At 50.6% G+C, this 18,952-nt stretch overlaps 1 protein-coding gene across 2 annotated transcripts in view; it reads left to right on the top strand.

Moving 5' to 3' along the window:
• The window catches only part of LOC144735685 (transcriptional coactivator YAP1-A-like), a 102,273-nt gene that overhangs the window by 63,568 nt on the left and 19,753 nt on the right, over positions 1-18,952 (top strand). The window contains exons 2-3 of one of the 2 annotated variants that reach the window (XM_078618161.1): positions 834-979; positions 5,676-5,789. In XM_078618161.1, coding sequence (XP_078474287.1) covers positions 834-979; positions 5,676-5,789 — 260 coding nt within the window. The remainder of the gene's footprint in view (positions 1-833; positions 980-5,675; positions 5,790-18,952) is intronic. The other variant, XM_078618162.1, reaches the window with a different exon arrangement.

Raw genomic sequence — 18,952 nt, 5'->3', positions numbered from 1 at the left:
GTCCAGGAATCGAACTCGTGTCTCCAGGCTGAGTGTGCGGTGTGCTTAGATTTGCACGTGTCCAGGAATCGAACTTGTGTCTGCAGGCTGAGTGCGTGGTGTGCGTAGATTAGCACGTGTCCGGGAATCGAACTCGTGTCTCCAGGCTGAGTGTGCGGTGTGCTTAGATTTGCACGTGTCCAGGAATCGAACTCGTGTCTCCAGGCTGAGTGTGCGGTGTGCTTAGATTTGCACGTGTCCAGGAATCGAACTTGTGTCTGCAGGCTGAGTGCGTGGTGTGCGTAGATTAGCACGTGTCCGGGAATCGAACTCGTGTCTCCAGGCTGAGTGTGCGGTGTGCGTAGATTAGCACGTGTCCGGGAATCGAACTCGTGTCTCCAGGCTGAGTGTGCGGTGTGCGTAGATTAGCACGTGTCCGGGAATCGAACTCGTGTCTCGAGGCTGAGTGCATTTACATGATTGAGATTATTTTGCCGCTTTAAATTTCCCATGTGATGATGATGATGAGCCACTTTGTTGACCTTTCATTTGTGATAGCCATGTCGCTTCTGAAAGAGATGCTAATAGCTCAGTGGGCTTTACCTAGTAAGATAAAAAAAATAGATTAGTTTTATTCGTATTTATTTTTAGCGATTTGTTTACCTTTCTTACACTTTGCACTCCTATCGTGTTTTTCAACCGTTTGTTCCTCCAGTACATAAAGTCATATTCTGATTCCATAAACTGCCGTGTCACTGTTTCCCCCGAAGTGATGTTGATCATTGACGATGATCGATGATGTTGAAGGTGACGATGACGACGACGATGCTGTGTGTGTGTGTCTCCGAATGCAGTCACATCGACCAGACGACAACCTGGCAAGATCCCCGGAAATCTTTGGGCCCTCAAATGATTCTCCCTTCTCCAGCCAGCCCAGCGACGCAGCAGCAGCAGCAGCAGCGTGGCATGGGAGTGCAGCAGCAGCAGCAGCAGAATCTGGGTAAGTCAGAACCCTGCACCTTGAACGGCCCGGGGCTGCTACAGCATCCCCTTGTTCGTCACAAACTCGCCGTCTGCGATTTTTTTAAATTACATAATACAGCGTTCCCTGGTTATACACGAATTCACTATCCGTGATTTAGAATTACACAATACAGCATTCCCTGGTTATATACGAATTCACTATCCGAGATTTTGAATTACACAACAAAGCGTTCCCTGCTTTCCACAAATTCACTCTGTGATTTTTAATTACACAATACAGCATTCCCTGCTTTCCACAAATTCACTCTGTGATTTTGAATTACACAATACAGCATTCCCTGGTTTCCACAAATTCACTATCTGTGATTTTGAATTACACAACAAAGCGTTCCCTGGTTATATATACGAATTCACTATCCGAGATTTTGAATTACTCAACACAGCGCTCCCTGGATATTCACAAACTCGCTCTCCGTGATTTTGAATTATGCTGATTATGACATGAAATTAAAAAAACTGAACATTTATATATATATTTTAAACCATTAGCTTCATCGTTATTTGACACGTTCATTTTCATCGAGGCAATTTTCGGCCCCGATACATCACGTGCGCAGACAGACACACACCGTCAACATGAAGCCAAACCGGTTATGAAAAGCGGGGGGGGGAGGCGGGGATATACAAAGCGAGGGAATGGGGCCGCTGCCCCCAAACCATACGGCAGGGGGTGTGGGGGTCCGTCTCACCCACCCAAAGGGGGAAAGGAGAGGGGAACTTTTTGTTTTCAGTACGGGTGGAAGGGAGAGAGGGGGACAACAAAAACACGCGGCTGACGTAAAGAACGGAAAGGAAAGAACAGAAGAGGCGGCCTAAACGGTGCAATGTTTACATTTTGATTGAAAGCTTTTCGTGACCTCAGGGATTCATATTGTTGGTTCTTTCGGTAAAGTCACGTAGAAGGCAAGTAATAAAAGAATACAAATATAAAACAAAAAAAATTCTCACGACGTTTCGACCGCAACACAAGCAATCATCATCAGGTGTGGAAACCCACAGCACGATTGCTTGTGTTGCAATCGAAACGTCGCGAGAATTTTTGTTTATTATTTTATTCTAGATTTGAAGCTTTCGTGACTGCAAGGAAATCGTACTCTTAGGTTTTTATTATTATTTTTTTTTTACCTACGTGACTTTACCGAAAGAACCAAGAATATGGTGCAATGTGTGTTTCCCTGCACGCCTCCGGATCCGGCTTCCCGTCTTTTCTGCGGCGGTTTGCACCCCTCGTCCCTCGGTCGCTGTTTCCCGACCCTCCACCCTGCTTGGCTTATTTCAGGCTTTGTATGAGGGGGGGGGGGAGTGGAACAACGAATATATATTTTGTTTATCTTCTTGGTTCTTTCGGTAAAGTCACGTAGAATGGAAATAATAAAATAATAAAAATAAAACATAAAAATAATTCTCACGACGTTTCGGTCACAACGCAAGTAGCCGTCCTCAGGTGGAGAACAGGTGTGTCGAGAAGACAGCGTCTGAACAGGTCTGTCTTCTCGACAGACCTGTTCTCCACCTGAGGACGGCTGCTTGCGTTGTGACGGAAACGTCGTGAGAATTATTTTATAATGTTTTATTTTTATTATTTTATTATTTCCACTCTACGTGACTTTACCGGAAGAACCAAGAAGATGAATCCCTGCAGTCACGAAAGCTTTAAATCGAAATATTTTGTTTATTTTGTCAGTTAAGGGCCCCGCTGAGCTACGCAGCTGTTTTTCAGACGCGACCCCGGCCGTCACAAATGATAGGTCGACGAAGTGGTGGCTTGTCGTCATCGTCATCGTCGTCGTCATCGTCGTCGTGTGGAAATTGATAGCTGCGGCCAGATAGTCTAATCGCGCGATGTTGTGTCTTAATGTGGCGGGGAAAAATCGGAGGACCTGGATAAAAATCCACGTGACCACGGGGAGAGAGAGAGAGAGACACGCAAACTCCAAATATACAGCAGGTATCGGGGTCGGGATCGAACCCACGATCTCCTGTATACCAGGCGAGGTAGTTAACATCTCCTAGCCACCGTGGTGATGATGAGAGAGAGACACGCAAACTCCAAATATACAACAGGAATCGGGGTCGGGATCGAACCCACGATCTCCTGTATACCAGGCGAGGTAGTTAACATCTCCTAGCCACCGTGGTGATGATGAAAGAGAGACACGCAAACTCCAAATATACAGCAGGAATCGGGGTTGGGATCGAACCCACAATCTCCTGTATACCAGGCGAGGTGGTTAACATCTCCTAGCCACCGTGATGATGATGAGAGAGAGACACGCAAACTCCAAATATACAGCAGGAATCGGGGTTGGGATCGAACCCACAATCTCCTGTATACCAGGCGAGGTGGTTAACATCTCCTAGCCACCGTGGTGATGATGAATGAGAGACACGCAAACTCCAAATATAAAGCAGGCGTCAAGGTCGGGATCGAACCCACGATCTCGTGTATACCAGGCGCGAGGTAGTTAACATCTCGCCACCATGACAAAGCTGTATCCCTCAGCGACATCAAGCCTAAGAGGCCCCATCGAGGGCTTGCCTGTAGATTTTTATCGCATCTGAAAGAATATTATCGCTTGAGAGAACTTTGTATCCCGATCTCCCTCGTTTTTCGTGTTGATTCGTAGTTTTTTTTGGGCTGTACTGGTTTATATATTCACTTAGCATTTCTCTACATTTTGTATGTTGTTTATGTTCAATTGATTAATTAACATGTATTTTATTATTATTTTATTCACTTAACGGTACACATTTTCATTCCTTTCATACTTTACTTCGGACCGATTAAAAAAATTTATTCGTCAATTTTTTGTAATTTGTTTACTTATTATTCACTTTCTTTTTCGTGCATATTTAGAGGTCCCCTCTCCCCCCCCCCCCCCCCGTCCTTCACAGTGTGAGAGCATGGCCAGGGAGCGCGGGGTCACTGCGTTCGTCGTCGGTAGGCGATGACTGCAACGCAGCAGCGGCGTCGTCTCGTGCGTTGCCTCCGGTCGATCTTCGCGCGCGATGCCGGCAGCCGCCGCCCCGTGGTTCCGCAGGTGGTCGGGAGACGAGAAGACGAAACCAAAAAAATTCTCCCCGGGATGATTTTCGCGAGGTCGTTTTTAAACAAAAATTATTAATTGAACCGCCGCCGCTTGCACGGTGGGGCGGGTCGCCACGGCCTGCCAATGACGTCGCGGGGATCTTTTGTGACGGTAGCGGTCTCGCGTGGGCGTGTCGTGTGTGACGTCACAGGTGCGCTCGCGACGCGCGTGACGGTAGCAGTCTCGCGTGGGCGTGTCCTGTGTGACGTCACAGGTGTGCTCGCGACGCGCGTGACGTAGCGGTCTCGCGTGAGCGTGTCGTGTGTGACGGTAGCATTCTCGCGTGGGCGTGTCGTGTGTGACGTCACAGGTGTGCGCGCGATGCGCGTGACGGTAGCATTCTCGCGTGGGCGTGTCGTGTGTGACGTCACAGGTGTGCGCGCGATGCGCGTGACGGTAGCATTCTCGCGTGGGCGTGTCGTGTGTGACGTCACAGGTGTGCGCGCGACGCGCGTGACGTAGCAGTCTCGCGTGGGCGTGTCGTGTGTGACGTCACAGGTGTGCGCGTGACGTAGCTGTCTCGCGTGGGCGTGTCGTGTGTGACGTCACAGGTGTGCGCGTGACGTAGCTGTCTCACGTGGGCGTGTCGTGTGTGACGTCACAGGTGTGTGCGTGATGCGCGTGTGCGACGTCGTGCATGCGTCGTGATCGGAATCGAATCCACGACCTCCTGTGTACATGATCAGGATAACACGGCGCGTGTTGACCGGATTTAAGCAATTCCTTTGCGCAACATTTTTTTTGTTGAGCGAACAAAAATACTAACATTTCCGGCGGGGTTTTTGATTTTCCAGGAACGTTTTCAGTTTGGAGTCTCGGCCAATGGCTTTCTTTCTCTCATCCCCCAGACACGGACTCACTCTCTCCTCACAGACACAGATTCGCTCACTCCTCACTCTCACAGACACAGACTCACTCTCTCCTCACTCTCACAGACACAGATTCGCTCTCTCCTCACACTCACAGACACAGATTCGCTCACTCCTCACTCTCACAGACTCACTCTCTCCTCACACTCACAGACACGGACTCTCTCCTCACTCTCACAGACACAGACTCACTCTCTCCTCACAGACACAGACTCACTCTCTCCTCACAGACTCACTCTCTCCTCACTCTCACACACACGGACTCTCTCCTCACAATCCCAGGTTTTGTCCTCGCGAAGCTTTGGCTGTCGGCATTTTTAAGAGTCGAAGCACCCACCACCACCACCACCTCCACGGCTCGGGCCTCCAGCTAAGGCTTTTGCGAACAATCCACCCAACCGGTCGACCAAAGGCGTAAAATGAAGGGCACAAATTTGGCGCTTATTTGATTTAAAGAGTTGTGCGGTCACAGCGGAGCCGACTGAACGCAAAGCAACATATATCCAGCAGCAGCAGCAGCACGCAATCCTATTTATTTTATTTTTCATCGGCATTAAACCGTGGGTTACCTTGAAACTCTAACGTAGTGTAGATTTAACCGGTTAAACAAAAATAAAAAAATCGAAAACAATATATAATAATAATAAAACATTAAACAAATTCTAACACTCTCGTGTCCTTTGTGTTAATGCAGGTCCCCTTCCGGAAGGCTGGGAGCAAGCCTGTACTCCTGAAGGCGAAATTTATTTCATAAATCACAAAAACAAAACCACGTCATGGCTGGATCCACGACTTGACCCTCGCTACAGTAAGTCCGTGGCGACGCTTTACCATTTAGACACAAAGCGCTCTTTGGCCCCCCCCTCTAACCCCGCCCCCCCCACCCCCCCCCCCTCCCGCGATTCGATCGATCGATCCGTCGATCGATCCGTCAGATCCGGGCTTCGCTTACCTCTCGCTCGAGTTACTTTCGTGACGGCGTTTCGCGGTCGGCGGATGGCGGTTCGAGCGCGGTTGAACAAAACGGGAAAAGTGTCGGCGCAATCGTCAACGACGCGACTGTGCTTGTGGCCACGCGCTATGGCAACTAAAACTAAACTATTTTTTATATTAACAGGTAGGGCCTCTGAACTTACTAAAAACTTTTCAGAAGCAACCAGGCCATCGCAAATGATAGCCCAACGGAGTGGGCTCACCACCATCGTCGTCGCGTGGAAATGTATTGAAGCCAAGTACTCCCAGACGCGTGACGTTGATTCTAAATGTGGAGGGGGGAAAACCGGAGGACCCGGAGAAAAATCCACGTGACCACGGGGAGAACATGCAAACTCCAAATATACAGCGGCAGGCGTCAGGGTTGGGATCGAACCCACGACCTCCTGTATACCAGGCGAGGTAGTTAACAGCTCGCCACCGTGGCGATTGCCTGTAACGTTGCCCTATTATTAATATGATTTGTTTTATTTATTTTCAAGGCCGCACAGCACTCCGTGTTTTTGACGAGCGTGTTGCGTTACTGTTTACTTACCGCACTTGTAAGCCACGCTCATCACACACACACACACTCCTACACTTACGAATGAGTTAGGTTCCAGAAGTCTGTTCATAAGTCGATTTGTTCGTAAGTCCAACTTGACTCTTGTCGATTCCAAACACGTTCTACGGCATGTGCACTTAACACGGGGAATGACTTTAACAGTTGTATAATTTCCAGTGGATGTAGATGCCACTGGTTCTTCATGTTCTTCAGATGTAGATGCCACTGGTTCTTCATGTTGTGCAGATGTAGATGCCACTGGTTTTTCATGTTTTGCAGATGTAGATGCCGCTGGTTCTTCATGTTGTGCAGATGTAGATGCCACTGGTTCTTCATGTTGTGCAGATATAGATGCCACTGGTTCTTCATGTTGTGCAGATGTAGATGCCACTGGTTCTTCATGTTGTGCAGATATAGATGCCACTGGTTCTTCATGTTGTGCAGATATAGATGCCACTGGTTCTTCATGTTGTGCAGATGTAGATGCCGATGGTACTTCATGTTCTTCAGATGTAGATGCCACTGGTTCTTTACGTTCTGCAGATGTAGATGCTACTGATTCTTCACGTTCTGCAAATGTAGATGCTACTGATTCTTCACGTTCTGCAAATGTAGATGCCGCTGGTTCATCACGTTCTGCAGATGTAGATGCCACTGGTTCTTCAACTCTTTAGATGTAGATGCCACTGGTTCTTCACGTTATTCAGATGTAGATGCCACTGGTTCTTCACGTTCTGCAGATGTAGATGCCACTGGTTCTTCAACTCTTTAGATGTAGATGCCACTGGTTCTTCACGTTATTCAGATGTAGATGCCACTGATTCTTCACGTTCTGCAAATGTAGATGCTACTGATTCTTCACGTTCTGCAAATGTAGATGCCGCTGGTTCATCACGTTCTGCAGATGTAGATGCCACTAGTTTTTCATGTTATGGAAATGTAGACGCCACTGGTTCTTCACGTTCTGCAGATGTAGATGCCACTGGTTCTTCAACTTCTTTAGATGTAGATGCCACTGGTTCTTCACGTTATTCAGATGTAGATGCCACTGGTTCTTCATGTTCTGCAGATGTAGATGCCACTGATTCTTCACGTTCTGCAAATGTAGATGCTACTGATTCTTCACGTTCTGCAAATGTAGATGCCGCTGGTTCATCACGTTCTGCAGATGTAGATGCCACTAGTTTTTCATGTTATGGAAATGTAGACGCCACTGGTTCTTCACGTTCTGCAGATGTAGACGCCACTGGTTCTTCACGTTCTAATGAAGGCCGGAAAAGCACACGAGGGGGTGGGTGGCCAGCACCACTCCCAGCCTCCTTTGTCTCCCCCAGTGGCGATGTTTACACACCGCACTGGGTACTCATTTGAGGCTGAGTCGACCTAGGGCGGAGTCCCTAGGACCAGTTTAAATACTCGTAGCCGGGATTCGAACTCGGGTCGCCGGGTGCCTCGCGCAAGGCGTGCTAACCGCTGCACCACCGCTCCCCTCCAACCCCCCCGCCCACCGCTTCACCAACCCACACTGGCGAGCGCGGTAAAGTACGGTCAAACGACGATGACCGCCACAAATGACACGGCGCGTGGAGGCCTTCATCCAGCGGTCGATGGACGAACCGGGGGCTGTTCATAATTCACGTTAAATCATTCACATTAATTCACATTAATTATACCCCGCTGCACATGCGGGCCCTGTGGTATCACGTTAATTGTTTGCAATTTAATTATGCCCCAAAACGTGCGCTTTGGGCTTCACCACGACACAGTTGCTAAATGTCGCCCGCTTTAACTTGGCGGTGTGGCACCTGAAAAACCGTTAAGGGGTGGTGGTTGTAGTGGTGGTTGTGGTTGTGGTGGTGGTTGTGGTGGTGGTGGTTGTGGTGGTGGTTGTTGTGGTTGTTGTGGTGGTTGTGGTGGTGGTGGTTGTTGTGGTGGTTGTGGTGGTTGTTGTGGTTGTGGTGGTGGTTGTGGTGGTGGTTGTGGTGGTTGTGGTGGTTGTTGTGGTGGTGGTGGCGGTGGTTGTGGTGGTTGTTGTTGTGGTGGTGGTTGTGGTGGTGGTTGTTGTGGTGCTGGTTGTTTATTTTTCTCTCTCTCGCAAATCGAGCCCCACAGGCCCTCTCCGAGACGAGCGTTGCCGTCAAATAGTAAAAAAAAATAATTATCTCGGGAAAAGTTGCCCAAAGTTTCAACCGCTTGCTGCACCCTAGTCTGTCAATTTAATTCAACAATTCATATTTTGTTGTTGTCGTCGTAACATCCGAAAATTTTTTTGGGGCGTTTTTTTCTTTTTTGTTTGTTCCCCTTTTGCACGTACAGCACCCCCGTGTGCGCCGCACGCCACGCATTTGCCAGTCGTCCTGCGCCCTGGGCCCAAAGCCAGCCGTACGTAGCTGGGTAGGCCAGCGGCATGCACACGTCCCGGCAGAAGATTTTCATTTCGTAAACAAGAGGCGGTGGGAGAGTGGGGTGGCGAGTGCCAGGGGCGGGGGGGGGGCGGTGGTGGGAGAGGGGTTAAGGGTCGAGGCGGGGGGGGGTGAAGGGATTCGAGATTCCATTTTACTTCATGGCAACAGCTGGCGATCAAATCCGCAGCAACCACCAACAACAACACAACAACAACAACACAAGCGGCAGCAGCAAGCGACCACTCCACCGCCACCGCTTCGCGTGGCCGCAGACAGAGAAGCGTCTCCACTCGCCCGCTGGTTTTTGCGCGCCTGGCAAATGACCGCTAAATGAGGCTCTCTGCCGCCGGCGAGAGTATCGCCCCGGTACAACTCGCCACCCCCCCCCCTCCCCAGGCCTCCGAGGCTTTGGCGCCGGAGGGCGGGCAGGCGGGCGACGGGCTTAAACCGCTAGCGAGTTTTCCTGACCCTCCCTCTCAACCCCGCGCCGACATCGTCAGGTGAAGGTTACGCACAAGTTGATCTTCTTTCGCACCGTACCGTAGCCAACCGCGCTAATCTAGACGCACAAAAGGCAGTTCCGTGAAGGGGGGGGTGGGAAACAAAGGTGCGTTCGACAATTCAGACGATGGCGATTTAAAAGTGCACGGCTCCCGGTGGCTTCCCAATATCGGAAGGGAAGAGAGCGTTCCAGACGGCCGCGGAAGCGTGGGTGACTGTTCACGCAAAGGTTATGAGGGGGACTGAGGCTGCTTGATCGGAGGGGAGAGACGGACTAAGCGCGCATTAGATATCGTGAACAACCACGTGAAGTGGTCGAACGTTTATTGACGAACGTGTGCGAAATGAACGCGTTCATTCGACTCGAAAGGTACGTTCGAGACGCGGCAAGTCACCGCACTCGAACCTTGGAAACCATTTCGTTTTTCCCCTTGGCTTCAGTTTGCCGGCCACGTCGTGGACGATAATATAACCGGAGGTTCAGAGACGAACAATTTCCGATGGCCGCACTGCCGTTGCTCAGCTGTGACTTCTTCGTGGTAATTGTCGGGGTGGGCCTACAAAATATCAGAATGGTCATCAGAATCCACACGTGTCCAGGATCGATCGTGAGGTTTTGTATCTTAGGCCCTCCCTCCCCCACCCCCCCGGTTTTACGGATATGTTGGATCAATCCAGGTCATCAACGTATACTTTACGCCCCTTGATACGTGCGACAGAAAATGCATTGAATGAATGTGGTTTTTAAATCGCTATTGGTCATTGTGTCCGTCGATGCACGGACCTATTTAAAACGTTTCAAACACCAGAACCCGAGCCCTTGGGAGGTTTTTTTTCAGATCCTGCCCATCTCACGTGTACGGATTTGACGCGCACGCGATAACACGACGGTGAGCCCGTGGCCGTTGATGTTAATGAATGAATCGACGCCTGATTGTTAACACTAATTCTGGCCTGGACTTTTGCAGCTGTTTTAGACTGATTTCAGGGTGCTGATTCCAAATCTGATCTCAGATTTGCTCTATCACATCTAATTTTTATGCTATCGGCATACCCCATTTTCATTGATTTTACCCGAAATTAACTCTGTCACTCATGATTGCAAGTTGTTGCGAGTCAGTGACTGCTTTAGTGTTAGAATATGGTGCAGTATTTTTAGGATAGTGTGTTTATAATATCATTTTATGTAGATATCCACATTTATTTAATATTTTTCTTCTGCAGTTTATATTGAAAATGCATTATTAATTCATATCTCAAAAACCTGATGTGATAGACAAAAACTGATGCCAGATTTGGAATCGGCACCCCAAAATGACCTTAAACCCGTTGGAATACCTTATGCCAGAAAAAGTGTGTTGACCAGTATAATAATTACGGCAATAATTAAGATACGAAACGTCACGTGATAATAATTATAATAGTCTTTATAATAATGGGACAGTCGGCAAAGTTATTCTAACTTTGCTTTTCTAATAATAAAATGTTCAAACATCACGAATAATTGTATCATTCATAATTATTAAAAGAAGTAGTAATACTTATTATAATACTATTATATTATTAACAATAATTATATACTTATCCCAACATACTAATTGTTATTTTTACATAACATTAATGATTATACAATTAATATCACAACGATTATATAACTAGAATTAATAACAGTATAATTAACAATAAAGAATAATGATTATTATCATTCGCGATTATCACAGGCGCTTAAAACACCGTGCAAATAATGACGAATCCGAGGCGTCTGAACAGAGGAGCCCTTCTACCCGCGCTACCAAGGACCTCGGCGCTTTCCCACCACATCTGCTTCTCATTTTTTGTGCCCCGGGAGGTTTGGAAATTGGTCCGGTGGCATGTGGGGTAGGAGAGGAAAGGGGGTGAGGAGGGGTAACGGGGAGAGAGGGAAGGATTGGTGGAGAGGGATCTCGGGTGCTCTGTTAGGCGAGGGTAGGTGGTTGGGTGGGCCCGGGCAGGTATCCGTGTAGGGGTGGTGGCTATGTTTGTGGTATTGTGCATCGGTGTGTTGGTATCCGTGTGTATTTGTGTGTGTGTCTGTGTGTGTCCGGGAGCGGTAGTGTAGCGGCTATGAACCTGGCGACCCGGGTTCGATTCCCGCTCACGGCTAACACCAGTGACGATTATCTGAACCGGTCCTGGGCTTCCCCTAGGTCGACTCAGCCTTAAATGAGTACCTGGTGCGGTGTGTAAACATCGCCACTGGGGAGACAAAGGCGGTCGGGCGTGGTGCTGGCCACCCACCCCCTCCCGTACCGTTCCGGCCTTCATAGGTGCTCGCTAACAGCACTTGCCCCTACAGTCTGTTAAGGCTATATGGGGGATCTTTATCTTTGTCCGGGGGTGGTGCTGGACTCCACCCTAGGTAGACTGATAACTTTAATCTAAATTGTCTTATGGTTGTTATTGTTTGACTTGCATCCCACTGGGATTTTTGCACACAGCATTGATATACGGTGCTTTTATCTGGAAGACTCTGCTGTTTTTTCCTGGATTTTTCTGTTTGCGCGTAGTCACTTTAAGATGTTTCTTGTTCATGTTTTTGTTTGTTGCGGTTGCACCCGACTCAAGAGCCGAATGGCTCACAGGGCTATACCAAATACATGAAACTGAAACTGACTCAAGCTCCAATGAGCTGTGTGGTGTGTAAACACCGCCACTTGCCCCAACAGTCCGTTGAAGGCTATACGGGGGGAGGAGGTAGCTTTGTCTTTGCTCTCAGTGAGCCGAGTCACATTTTGGTTGGCACGGCGTAATTTTTTTCTACATTTGCGAAAAACCGTTGCCAAAGCGTTTTCTTTGCCAGGTGAAGAAATAAAAAAAATAGACATATTTAGAGAAAGCTTCTCTTTGTCGTGGGTTAAGCCAACATAAATTGGTGGGGGGGGGGGAATGTTCCATGAGTTACAATTCAACGTGTGGAAGAAATCCCCGCCAACGCCGTCGCGTGCGCACGAGCTTGACTCACCGCTACGTGCGAGTACGCGCACGCTCGTACCTTTTTATTGTGCGCGCATTCTTGCAAACTTGCCCTGGAACATTTCGACATCGGAGAACGAACCGAAATAACGTGGTTTTTTTTACGACGTTTTTGTTTTTCCAACGGGGGAGATTTTGGAATAACACTCAACTTTAGATTTAGTTTTTTTGCTGTTGAAAAAAGAACCCCCCCCCCAAACCCCCCCCCCCCACCCACTATATATATTTTTTATCCCGTTCGGGACCGGGTACCCGATACCCGTACCCTACCCGATACCCGGCTACCCGTACCCGGCCGGGTAGCCGTTTGCGACCCTGGTGCGGCCGGGTACGGGTACGGGTAAGGAATCAAAACCCGTTTGCGACCTCTGATTTAGAGGGAGCGGCCCACGGAATGCGATAGCGGAGAGGAGAGAGCTTTTCGGTAAAGTCACGTAGGTAAAAAATAATAATAAAACAATAAATGAAATTATCTCAATCAAATCAGGAGAGAGCTTTACCTCCGGCATCCCTTCGAGTGACCTCGGACGCGTCTCCGCCTGTGGGCGTGCGAGAGCCGTGAAATCCGGCTTTACCTCCTCGCACGCCACATGAAGGGCACGGAGTGGCTTTCCCACCGCCCCGTCCTGTTGGGTTTATTGGGGCCACGATCTCCCCCTCCTCCTTCTCCTCCTTCAGTAACCTCCCCCCCCCCCGTGCGATCGGTCCGTCCACTCCCCTCTGACCCGTTGCCGCGTCTTTCGACCGATAGACGGCTTCCAATCCCGTCCCGGGCGGTTTGATTGACGGCCCACTTCCGTTCAAAACCTCGAATCTCGTCCCTTAAAAGCTGTCGGGACAATCTTGTTTTTCTTATGGTTGCCTGCGATTTTTTTTCGTTCGTAAGGTTTTTTTTGGTTATGACATCGGCGGTGCGCGTGGTCACGGGGAGTTTGCCAAAGACAGACGGCCCGCACGGCTTTGTGATTATTGCGCGTTCCCATGCGATGCTCGGCCGTTGGTGCCTGTGCGTGCGTGCGTGGGTGTGCGCGCACCCGCAAGCGGTTCGAGAGCACCGCGCCACAAACCCGGCGGCCCGGGTTCGATTCGCGGCCCCGCGGCCAACGGCAGTGACGATTATCGGAACCGGTCCTGGGCCTCTCCTAGGTCGACTCGGCCTCAAATGAGTACCTGGTGCTCCGTGTAAACATCGCCACTGGGCCACCCACCCCCTCGTGTGCCCTGGTGGCCTCGCTGAACAGCACTTGCCCTGAAAAGTCTATTGAGGCTATACGGGTGGAATTTGTTGTTGCCTTTTGTGCCCGCACGAATCCTATCTAAGGTCATCGCTTAAGTGCGCCGTACTCCCAGACTAAACTAAGGCGCAAGTGACTCAATGCCGTCGCCGCTGCTGCTGCCGCTGCCGCACAATAGCGAAGGCCGATAACGAACCCAGGCCGCTCGTTGGTGTTTTCCAGTCTTGAGCAGATAGATACACGTGATACGGGCGAGGGGAGGGAGCGAGTGAGCCAGAGGGAGGGAGGGAGGCAAGCGAGGGAGGGAGGAAGCGGTGGAAAAGTTTTGAGAGCAAGGAGCGAAGAAGACCGTCACGCCAGACTCGCACTTGAGCTCACACTTCTATGTAGACAGTGCTTTGTATACCCAAGAACCTGTTAGTCTGCCGGCAATGTTTTTCTCTACAGGTGATGGGGCCGTCTGCGGGCGATGTTAGTAAGCGGGGCAATGTTAGGTCTGTGAAAACAATAAATTGTAAACTCCGTTTATTTTTCCAGGCCAGGCCCACCGAGCTATGAGCAGCCCTTTCTCACGAGAGAATCTGGAAACAAAATGATGGCCCCTTGATCGTCGCGTGGAAATTCACCGTGGCCAAACAACCCCCAAAGTGCTCGCAACGCAGAACGGGTTCGCGAAGCCAACCTCATTTCCTGTGCCACCAACAAAACCCAAAACCACCCCCCCCCTGCCCCTGCTTCCAAAGTGCCGGCTTACGGATATCAGGGATTATGGGTATCAGGGATTACGGGTATCGGGGGCCTCCCCCCCCCCCCTCTCACCCCCCGTGTTGGCCGACCGAACGGGAGGAGGTGGGGAGCAGCCGTCCGTCCGGTTCACTTGGCATCGATAAATATACAGGGACTCTACTTACGAACGAGTTAAGTTCCAGAGGTCTTGTTCGTAAGTCCAACTTTACTCCCGTCGATTCTAAACACGTTGTACGGCGTGTACACTAAACACGGGGAATGGCTTTAAAAGTTGTATAATCTCCTGTAGATGTAGATGCCACTGGTTCTTCACGTTCTGCAGATGTAGATGCCACCACCGCCATCTATTGCGTGGTGGCTGAACTTACGACTCTCAGTCTGAACGGGCACCTGGACCTACGGACAGGGTTTGTTCGTGTCTCTGAAAGTCCGTAAGTCGAATGTTGGCAAGCAGAGGAGCCCCTGTATCCGGCGGTGATATCATCGGGTGTCGATGCAAGCGCGCCGGCTGCGCGCGTTAATTACACTGGTCAACAAAAATAAAAATAAAATTCTGGCCTGGACGTTTGCAGCTGCTTTAGACTAATTCAGGTTGCTGATTCCAAATGTGATCTCAGATTTGCTCTATCACATCTCGTTTTTATGCTATCGGCATACCCCATTTTCATTGATTTTACCCCAAATTAACTATGTCACTTATGATTGCAAGTTGTTGCGAGTCGGTGACTGCTTTAGTGTTAAAATATGGTGCTGTATTTTTAGGAAAGTGTGTTTATAATATCATTTTATGTAGATATCCACATTTATTTAATATTTTTCTTCTGCAGTTTTTATTGAAAATGCAACATTTGATATCTCAAAAAGTTGATGTGATGGACAAAAACTGATGCCAGATTTGGAATCGGCATCCCAAAATTACCTTAAAACCGTTGGAATACCTTATGCCAGAAAAAGTGTGTTGACCAGTGTACAATCGTCGCGCTCGTCCTCTCTCTGGCTTTGCCCGTTGTCAGTCGATGACGTCTCGGGCCCGAGGTTCTCCGTGGTGACATCGACCGCCACTTGGTGACTAACGGCGGTTGTTGTTGTTGTTGTGGCGGTTGTTGTTGTTGTGGTTGTTGCGAGCGAGCGAAGCTTGCTACTTTGCTTGTTCTCGGGCCGGCTCCGCAACGGTTCCCTTCCATAACAAACGGCAACGTCGCCCCCTATTGCACAAAGACCAACTTGGCAGACTTGGTGAGGCTTTTCCTGCGTACCCCCCCCCCACTACCAGCAGCCGGGCGCATTCGGGGCCCTGTGACTGGACAGTGACAAGCCGACCAGCAGTGGAGCGCAGAGCAGCGCTTTGTCTAAACGCCCGCGTCCTTATTCTTGGTTCTTTCGGTAAAGTCACGTAGAAGGGAAATAATAAAATAATAAAAATAAAACATAATAAAATAAAATTCTCACGACGTTTCGGTCACAACGCAAGCAGCCGTCCTCGGGTGAAGAAACAGAGCTGTCGGAAAGACAGCGTCCTGAGGACGCTCTGTTTATTCACCTGAGGACGGCTGCTTGCGTTGTGGCCGAAACGTCCTGATAATTTTATTTTATTATGTTCAATTTGTAGTCTTTTATTATTTCCCTTCTACGTGACTTTACCGAAAGAACCAAGAACATGAATCCGTGCAGTCACGAAAGCTCTAAATAGAAATTTGGCCCCGTCCTTCTCGATTGAAAACAAATTTTTATGTTTAAAGTCCAGATTGAAAACTCATTTTTTGTAGAACTGCTTTTTGCGTTAAATTTTGTGTCCCCTCCCCCCCCACCCCCGCCGCAACGCACCTCCGATTAGCATTGGTTGGCTACGTACGGTGCGAAAGAAGTTCAATGTACACGTGCGTGAACACCACTCCCTCCTGCGGCGTAATCGACTGTTTACGCCGCTTCGTAATTGCTTCCCAGGGTCTGGGGGTCCTTCCCACGCCGCACTGCTTCTGCATTGGCGCCACCCCCCCCCCGCCGTCAGAGAGAGGGGTCACAGCGTACACACAATCGGTGCTGGTGTGGAGTAGACTGGTGCCCGTCATGGGAATGTTGAATTTCCACTGCCATCTCCGATGCGTGTCCGATCGAGACGAGCAACGTTTGAGCAACACGAGAATTGTACATTTTTTTTCTAGGAGAGATTTCTTTTTTAACATAGCGGCCTCTAGTGGCTGCAGCCTTTGACAACCACGGGGAGAGAGACACGCAAACTCCAAATATACAGCAGGCATCGTCAGGGTGGGGATCGAACCCACGACATCCTGTATACCAGGCGAGGTAGTTAACATCTCATAGCCACCGTGATGGTGATGACAGAGAGACACGCAAGCTCCAAATATACAACAGGTGCCGGGGTCGGGATCGAACCCACGACCTCCTGTATACCAGGCGAAGTAGTTAACATCTCCTAGCCACCGTGGTTGGCCCAGGAGAGTCTCAATGCATCTCAACCATTGTTTTCAGCAGGTGGCGATGCTGCTGCTGCTACGTAATCCCAAATCAGTCATTTGCAGTCTCATTTTTCATCACTGTGATATTTGTCTGAAATCAGTTACATTGTATGCAGGTCGTGGGTTTGACCCCGACCCCTGCTGTATATATTTGGAGTTTGCGTGTCTCTCTCTCTCTCCGTGGACGCGTGGAATTTTTCTCCGGGTTCTCCTGTTTTTCCCTCTCTATGCACGTCTATAGGTATCTATGCATCTCTATGGGTCTCTATGACCCTCCATGGATCTCTATGCATATCTATGAGTCTCTATAAACCTCCATGGATATCTATGCACCTCTATGGGTCTCTATGCATCTCTTTGGGTCTCTATGCATCTCTATGGGTCTCTATGAACCTCCATGGGTCTCTATGCATCTCCATGGATCTCTATGGTCTCTGAACCTATATGGGTCTCCATGCATCTCTTTGGGTCTCCATGCATCTCTTTGGGTCTCCATGCATCTCTATGGGTCTCTCCGCGTTTAGAAGTGTTTGGCTACCGCTATACATTTCCACACGATAAGCCCACTTTTGTGTGGCCGGGTCACTTGTGAAAAAGAGCTGTAACAGCTCGGTGCGCCTTACCTGGTAAACAAACAAGAACATTGTTACACAGAACCCATGCAGAACCGGGCAAGGAGCATCTCGACTGCACGCATGGAGAGGCACGGCAGCCCTTCGCCCTGTGAGGCACCATGGGGTTTGCTTGCCCGCCCGTTCAAGCAAAACAATACGTCCATCAGATGAGTACCTGGTGCCCGATGTATGAAAACGTCGCCACGAGGGGGACAAAGGCGGTCGAGCGTGGTGCTGGCCACCCACACCCCCCTTAACAGGTGCTCCTAACTCACTACAAACAGCACTTGCCCCTACAGCCTGTGAAGGCTATATGGGGGGATCTTTGTCTTTGCGTCCACTGCCCCACGCATGCGGCAACCACACCTCCATTTTGTGCTTTAAGGTGGCGGTGGTGGTGGCCGTGGTGGTGGTGGTAGCCGTGGTGGTGGTGGCCGTGGTGGTGGTGGTGGCCGTGGTGGTGGCCGTGGTGGTGGTGGTAGCCGTGGTGGTGGTGGCCGTGGTGGTGGTGGTGGCCGTGGTGGTGGTGGTGGCCGTGGTGGTGGCCGTGGTGGTGGTGGTGGCCGTGGTGGTGGTGGTGGTGGCCGTGGTGGTGGTGGTGGCCGTGGTGGTGGTGGCCGTGGTGGTGGTGGTAGCCGTGGTGGTGGTGGTAGCCGTGGTGGTGGTGGCCGTGGTGGTGGTGGTGGCCGTGGTGGTGGTGGTAGCCGTGGTGGTGGTGGCCGTGGTGGTGGTGGCCGTGGTGGTGGCCGTGGTGGTGGTGGTAGCCGTGGTGGTGGTGGCCGTGGTGGTGGTGGTGGCCGTGGTGGTGGCCGTGGTGGTGGTGGTGGCCGTGGTGGTGGTGGTGGCCGTGGTGGTGGTGGCCGTGGTGGTGGTGGTAGCCGTGGTGGTGGTGGCCGTGGTGGTGGTGGTAGCCGTGGTGGTGGTGGTGGCCGTGGTGGTGGTGGTGGCCGTGGTGGTGGTGGCCGTGGTGGTGGTGGCCGTGGTGGTGGCCGTGGTGGTGGTGGAGGCCGTGGTGGTGGTGGTGGTGGCCGTGGTGGCGGTGGTGGCCGTGGTGGTGGTGGTAGCCGTGGTGGCCGTGGTGGTGGTAGCCGTGGTGGTGGTGGCCGTGGTGGCCGTGGTGGTGGTGGTGGCCGTGGTGGCCGTGGTGGTGGTGGTGGCCGTGGTGGCCGTGGTGGTGGCCGTGGTGGTGGTGGTAGCCGTGGTGGCCGTGGTGGTGGTAGCCGTGGTGGTGGTGGCCGTGGTGGCCGTGGTGGTGGTGGTGGCCGTGGTGGTGGCCGTGGTGGTGGTGGTGGCCGTGGTGGTGGTGGTGGCCGTGGTGGTGGTGGTGGCCGTGGTGGTGGTGGCCGTGGTGGTGGTGGTAGCCGTGGTGGTGGTTTGTTTTTTACGACTTGCTTAGAAGTTTCCCGCCAAAATTCCCCCTCCTCTCTGCCCGTTTAAAAAAAA

This window comes from Lampetra planeri, chromosome 56 (assembly GCF_965212315.1).
Source record: "Lampetra planeri chromosome 56, kcLamPlan1.2.h2, whole genome shotgun sequence".
NCBI classification, from domain to species: Eukaryota; Metazoa; Chordata; class Hyperoartia; order Petromyzontiformes; family Petromyzontidae; genus Lampetra; species Lampetra planeri.
Note: the sequence above shows the minus strand (reverse complement) of the source record. Positions and strands in the feature narration are given on the sequence as shown.